The sequence below is a fragment of the Berghia stephanieae genome, chromosome 5 (genome assembly GCF_034508935.2).
Source record: "Berghia stephanieae isolate SIO BIC M18660-M18661 chromosome 5, UCSD_Bste_1.3, whole genome shotgun sequence".
Classification (NCBI taxonomy): Eukaryota; Metazoa; Mollusca; class Gastropoda; order Nudibranchia; family Aeolidiidae; genus Berghia; species Berghia stephanieae.
The window spans coordinates 57,698,673-57,706,172 of NC_088364.1; the positions used below are offsets into that span (position 1 = coordinate 57,698,673).

At 35.9% G+C, this 7,500-nt stretch overlaps 1 protein-coding gene across 2 annotated transcripts in view; it reads left to right on the plus strand.

Moving 5' to 3' along the window:
* Nucleotides 1-7,500, plus strand: part of LOC144973294 (lysosomal alpha-mannosidase-like) — a 101,414-nt gene that overhangs the window by 68,202 nt on the left and 25,712 nt on the right. Inside the window, exons 3-5 of one of the 2 annotated variants that reach the window (XM_078915565.1) lie at nt 1,841-1,949; nt 4,044-4,079; nt 6,464-6,643. In XM_078915565.1, coding sequence (XP_078771691.1) covers nt 1,841-1,949; nt 4,044-4,079; nt 6,464-6,643 — 325 coding nt within the window. The remainder of the gene's footprint in view (nt 1-1,840; nt 1,950-4,043; nt 4,080-6,463; nt 6,644-7,500) is intronic. The other variant, XM_078915566.1, reaches the window with a different exon arrangement.

Below are 7,500 nucleotides of genomic sequence, written 5' to 3' on the forward strand. Positions count from 1 at the left end.
TCTCTCTCTCTCTCTCTCTCTCTCTCTCTCTCTCTCTCTCTCTCTCCTAGACCTTTTCCCATTTTTTCAACGACATCAGTCGCTTCCAGAAAGGAAGCACACATGAAAATGACGGTTTGGCACGACCTCAAATTAAGTACTTAAGTGTACTTCTCTGCCTGTGAGGGACCTTCCAAACTTCTCATCAATCTCGGATGAGAGAAACACAACAGTTTCTTACAATTAGTGAATCTTTGCGGAATACATAATTGAAAGTGAACATAATATCGAGGGCCCCTCGACCCTTGACCCTTGACCCTTGTCAAACGATGAGAAAGGCATTATTATAATAAGAACAATCTTTTGACCTAGCTGGCTTCAAATTTAATGGTAATGACACGCCTTTTAATCCTACTTCAGTTGTGGAAACGACTAATATCTTTGAAAAAAGGGGGAAAGGACAGGGGAAGAGAGAGAGAGAGAGAGAGAGAGAGAGAGAGAGAGAGAGAGAGAGAGAGAGAGAGAGAGAGAGAGAGAGAGAGAGAGAGAGAGAATGGGGGGGGGGGCGTTTTTAATTGTCTGGTCTTTAAACAATCTGATATGTTTAATGGAGAAAGAAGAAGAATCACTTTAAGATTTCTTAAAAGTCTAACTCTGTTTTACTGGGATTATGGGTTGGCAGCTCAGTTGTTGATGTCATTAAATATTTGTCCTTACTTTACTGTATTTATTGTGTTTAGCGTCGACACGAAAGGTGAACCGCCGACACAAACTAAACAGCATGTCTGGAGTAGATTTATTACTCGAGCTGTAATCAATATTTTCATTTCATAATCGATTTACTTTTCTATGGTTTGAAATTATAATTGTATCAGATATCGTTATCGTCTTTTGATTTCTGTTTATGCGTTCTGGTATTTAGCGGGACATCTTTAGCTGGTTGGTAGAGCACTCGCTTCACACGCAAGGTGACCGAGATCAATCCCAGGTGATGTCGAAATTTTTTCTGCCCTACCCCCAACCCGCTAGGGAGCCACCCAGCAGTAAGTAATTGGGTAGCTGGTTTTGTTGGATCTGTCTGAAGTTACTTTGCAATAGACTAGCATCCTATCAAACGGCAACAAGCAATTGCTCTTGTCCGTTTCGTGCTATAGAAACTGGGATAACCTCCGGCTCTATGGGCTTCAATGCTTTGAAACTTTATGGCATTTCTCATCGTTGCAATTGAATTTATTGTTTAATTTTTGATTCCATTTTTGTAAGGTCTTTTTGTTTTGTTAGTTTGTTGAGTGCATATAGATACGCACTTGATTTTTGAGCTTTTAATATAAGAGCAATAGACATTAAATTTGCTCAAAGCGCTTTGCAAGCGCTCCCAAGCCAACAACAACACAACATGTATGTCGATGGGAGTTAAGAATATGAGTTAAGCGCCGTCTCCAAGGACTCAACTTTTCGCGGTCCCGATCAGGACTCGAACCGAGGGTGAGGGGCATATCACAAGACTACAAAGCCGTTTGTTTGAAATGCTTGTGCGGCTATGTAGTCTAATGGTATGATTCTAGCCTTCGGATCGGAAGGTCCAGGGTTCGAGACCCGCTCTGAGCGGCGCATTGGTGAGTCCCTGGAAAAGGCTCTTTACTCACATTCTCTCACCGTACTTGGGTGTAAAATAAGTACCTGTCCGTTAACAGCCTTGTCGATCGATTGGACCTACATTTTAAATGTTGCTGTTGGTTGGGGACCCCTTTTAAAGCTCGCGATTTAAGTTTAGAGGATATTGCGCTATATAAATGCTCTAGTTTCTCTTTTCTATTTTTTAAAAAGTCTATAATTTTTTTAATTCTATTTGCTCAAACAGAACTGCCCAGCAGTGATGGACAACGTGTTGAACGTCCACCTGATCCCCCATAGTCACATCGATGTCGGCTGGTTGAAGACGGTTGACCAATACTACACAGGACAGTCGGGTCGGTTTAACTCACTCAATCCTAGAGAATTTTGTTACTTTTTAAAATTGGAGAGAAAAACATAGATTAAAAATGAGCATGTGAATAGATAGTTTTATTCCACTACCATTAACTTGTAAAAACTAAAAATATTAGCTTTGATATTACGCCTATAATTGTCTCAGAAAAATGTGGTAAATATGTATAGGGTAAAAGTAACCCGGGTAAATTACGGATAAAGTCGGTGTTAGGGTTGAATGAGTTAACGAGTTCACTGTCGGACTCTGGAAAGACGCGTATTTTATAATTTGGCAAGAAAACTCTTCCTTCGTATATCGATATCGATTTAAATAACCATCACTTGGTTAAAAATAAATAAATAAATAAATAAAACTCTCTCTCTCTCTCTCTCTCTCTCTCTCTCTCTCTCTCTCTCTCTCTCTCTCTCTCTCTCTCTCTCGCTCGCTCGCTCTCTATCTCTCTTTTTTTTTCTTCTTTTTTTTTTCTCTCTCTCGCTTTCTCTCTCTCTCTCTCTCTCTCTCTCTCTCTCTCTCTCTCTCTCTCTCTCTCTCTCTCTCTCTCTCTCTCTTTTTTTTTTTTTCTCTCTCTCTCTCTCTCTCTCTCTTTTTTTTTCTCTCTCTCGCACTTTCTCTTTCTCTCTCCTCTCTCTCTATCTCTCTCCTTTTCTCTCTCACTCTCTCTCTCTCTTTCTTTCTTTCTTTCTTTCTTTCTTTCTTTTCTCTCTCTCTCACCAACCTGACGAACATTATAAACGGATTACACAAACAATCCACAAGGCATTGATATTTATATTCCACGTCCCGCAGTTTTGTGATTCGAAACTACTCAATACGGCTTTGTCTTACTATTCTATGTCTAGTTCTATACCAGATACTGCTACCGTCCTTTCACTGTGTTTATGTATGAAAATATGTAACATTACTTCAGGCTTCACAGGCGATGGACCATAACATGCCGATAGTTTGGATCCCCCAACCTCTCGGCAGCTAACGATGGACATAAACACTTGCTATCCCTTTCATCCTTTAGATTTATAACCCCCTATAATTCTGTCCCTTTTCATGTGGCTATCTGCCCATGTCATTGAGTTAAACTTGATATAGACTAGACTATATATATATATATATGTGTGTGTGTGTGTGTGTGTGAGTGTGTGTGTGTCTGTGTGCAAGAGAGTGTGTGTGTGTGTGAGTGTTTGTGTGTGCAATATCAGGTGGTAAATAATGGTCCGAACTGAAGTTCCGATACTACCTGAATAACAGCCTCTATAATTATTTTTTTTAAATATGGAAATGTAAAGCAATCATAGTTTAACAATTTCTCAAATTAAAGTATGATTTTTTTAAAAATATTTTATTTTATTTTTATATTTATTTTTATTTTGAGAGACGCGGAGATAACAAAATATTGTCGTAATGGCGCATAAACGCGTCGTTAATTTCGGAGTTTTATTCCTAGTTACAAATTTTGGGGATTTTAAAATGTTCCTCTATAAAGACAACCAAAAGGGATACGCGTCGCAGATAACAAATATGTTCACACACGTGAACAAAGGATGTTTTCTTTGACGTTTGAAATATAGATATGCTCTCAAAATTATAAATTGTGATTAATTCAGTCTGACAATAAATTATGTCTTGTTAACATTTTTGTTAATGTTGATAATATATGCAATGCGTATGGCCTGAAACTGCGATGACGGAATTAAATAAATAAGAATGTTATGGTCACAAGGGAAATGTTGGATAAATGGCTTTGGTCGACGTGTTTATCATTTGTAGGTGTGATCGAAAGCAACTATTATGGGCTTGTTTTACCATTGTTGTCATGGACAATATTTTGCCTTTGATTGGGAGTATTTCATTACAATAATGAGCCCATAACAATTTGGGTTATCAGACCTGTAAATAAGTACACGTCGACTTTAATCATTTCTTGAAAATAAACCCGACAGACTAGGGACAGACGAGGCAATATGTAATTCCGTGTAGCTGGCTGGGTTTATAACGTTAAAGATCAATTTCACTTTCACCTTTCTCTCGAATCCACGAATTTAAATATTATGTTATCATCACTGGTTTATGATTATTTCAGAGTATGAAGATAGTGAAATAATTTCATCTTCGCCAGGTATTTATTTCCGTAATCTTTGCCCTTTTAAAGATACCATACGTATCAGTTTTACATATTTTATGTTTATCCTCCTCTGACTCTTTATCCACATCTGCTCCCTCAACATTTTTTCTCCTTTAGTTTCAAGTTTGTTTTGTTTTTTAACCCAGCTTCCACCGCCTTTTTTTCTTTTCTTTCTTATTTCCAATTTTTCTTTGTTCGTTTTGAGTTTGTTTTATGATTTTCAAACCTTTTATTTTTTAATGTTGGAATTTTATGGACGAGTTCGTGAAAGCGTTAAAAGATATGAATGTTTCGTTTCAAAATTTTCAGTAGCCCTTTATTACCGTTGGTGGTCTCAACCATGTTTTTATTGAAATTTTAGAGTGAAACGTTATAAAGACTAGGCAAGATTTAGTTGACTTGGTTTCACCGTTTGCGGCAACGCGCTATTATCACAGTGGTGATGAAACTGATGATGATGTTGACGACGACGATGATGGTGGCGCGGTGGTGGTGGTGAAGTATTACTGCTAATAATAGAAGAAGAGCAAGAACAAGTAGGAGAAGGATAAGAAGAAGGGGAAAAGAAGGAGAAGAAGAAGAAGAAGAAGAAGAAGAAGAAGAAGAAGAAGAAGAAGAAGAAGAAGAAGAAGAAGAAGAAGAAGGAAGAAGAAGAAGAAGAAGAACTGTGATAACGACAATGACAGCATTTACCGTTCTATGTAAATTGAAATATGTTAATTATGATAGTTTTCTTCTATGAACCATTGTGGTAACGATTATTATAATTATCTATGCATTGACTTTCTCTATCTTCGCTTTTATGACAAAGAATAAATGTCTGATTCTTTAAAACTTGAACATGAACTTTTGTAGAGCGCAATATCCACTTTTTGCGCTTAAAGCGCTTTACAAGGGATTCCAAGGTGACAGCAACACTTAACGTGTAGAACGAGACATGATGCCAGTAAGGCGCTCTTGCAAAAAAGTTATCATATATATATATATATATATAATATTATATATATATATATATATATATATATATATATATATATATATAACTTTGTGGGAGCATTTATTTATTTGGTTTTGGTTTTGTTTTCTGCTTTTTATATTTTACCTTTGTGTAAAAGGAGCAATGAAATTCATTTAGAGATGAAATAATTGCAAAAGATTGAGTGATTAAGAAAATTTGTCATAATTTGAGAAATTTAGATTTGATTAATTGTTTTTTTAATCATCTTACGTTTAGGATAATGGGAAGCACTTGAAAATAAGTGAATATCGTAATAGAGAATATTACAATTAATTGGGAGTGTGAGGAAACACCAGCGACATCAGCAGCAGTAGCGTAGTGGGTGTAGTAGTAGTAGTAGTAGTAGTAGTAGTAGTAGTAGTAGTAGTAGTAGTAGTAGTAGTTGTAGTACTAGTAGTAGTAGTAGTAGTAGTAGTAGTAGTAGTAGTAGTAGTAGTAGTAGTAGTAGTAGTAGTAGTAGCAGTAGTAGTAGTAGTAGTAGTAGTAGTAGTAGTAGCGGTGGTAGCAGCAGCAGCAGCAGCAGCAGTAGTAGTAGTAGTAGTAGGCTTTCCAATATTTTTCTACAGAGAGGACCTAAAAAATATCTCTGTCGTCGATCTGAAATTTAGTAATTCATTTATATCTTTATTGTTTTTTGTTGTTGGCTGAAGGGGGTTTTGAGCCCGAAACGTGTTTGGTATTTTGTTCTTTTTTGAAGCTGTTATATTCATTTTTGATTATTACTTTTTATTCTTCTTCTTCTTCTTCTTCTTCTTCTTCTTCTTCTTCTTCTTTATATTATTATTATTATTATTATTATTATTATTATTATTATTATTATTATTATTATTATTATTATTATTATTATTATTATTATTATTATTATTATTTTTAGTAGTAGTAGTAGTAGTATTAGTAGTAGTAGTAGTATAGTAGTAGTAGTAGTAGTAGTAGTAGTAGTAGTAGTGTCGTCGTCGTAGTAGTATAGTAGTAGTAGTAGTAGTAGTAGTAGTAGTAGTAGTAGTAGTAGTAGTAGTAGTAGTAGTAGTAGTAGTAGTAGTAGTAGTAGTAGTAGTAGTAGTAGTAGTTAGTAGTAGTAGTAGTAGTGTAGTTGTAGTAGTATGTTAGTAGTAGTGTAGTAGTAGTAGTAGTAGTAATAGTAGTAGTAGTAGTAGTAGTAGTAGTAGTAGTAGTAGTAGTAGTAGTAAGAGTAGTAGTAAAAGTAGTAGTGGTGGTAGTAGTAGTAGAAGTAGTAGTTGTTGTTGTAGTTGTTGTTCTTATTATAAGTGCAGCAGTAGCAGAGCCCCTTAGAGCATACAACACTCGTCGGATCTCAGTTTATGAATGACATAACTTGTTTATTTGAAATCTTATTTCCTAGTGCCAGAATATTACAACCCAAAGTTAGAATGCACCAAATGTACATTAAACAGCACCATAGAGCAACTCGTGATGGATCCGACCAGGAGGTTCATCTTCATCGAGATGATCTACTTCAAACGCTTCTGGATGGAAGCCACAGACAGTCTCAAGGCCACAATAAAAAAGCTACTCCGAGAGCGTAAGTTAATGAGTGCAATTAATCAATGTCACCATTTAATTTAAGCAAAGAAAAGGTTGATTTTTAGGGGAGTTTGGGGTGGGGGGGGGGGGGGGGGGGGGGTTGCACGTTTATTTTGTGGAATTTATGGGAGGGGGTTTATGATTTATTTTTTTTACGTTGAAATCTCATCATGTGCTTCCATATTATGATATGCTTGCAGTTTAAATGGGGAATTATGAAGTATATTTTTATCACTGAAAATACGCTTATTTTGTGGATTTATTTTGTTAAAAGCTCTCTGTGGTTGACGGTGTAGTGCATGAGGCTTATGTAGAAAGAACATTTTAAAACCATTTATTGCCAACCAGAGAGATTTTTAATTAATTTTTAAAAATGGTATTTGATATAACAGGAAACAAAAATGTGTCAAAATACTGGTTCCAATCTCATTGGAAGTGTAAAACCAGTCTTCCGGAGGACTGGATACATACCTTGTGCAGCTGATCTTCTTGTGTTAGAGTGAGGGTATCTTATTTTCTAGTCTAGATAAATGCTGGTCGTCAATAAAGATCATCCATCCTCACCCTTTTACGCTCCGTAATCCTAAGACTCTGCCTATACATTCTGATACTGCAATAAGTATGCCACCTTATGATTCAAAATGTAAGCTTTCCACAATGAGTTTTGAACCGGAAGAGACAGGTGTGTGACGTCACCACTTATCTTCCCTATTATAAAAATAACAAGGGGTTTAATAATGCAAAAAAGATATGTCAAAAATCAGCATTAAAATGTTTCAGACAATGTTTGTATTTTTCTCATTTCATTGTCTTGCTCCATATCTTAAACTAGTTGTCAAATTTTTGTTATGCTGA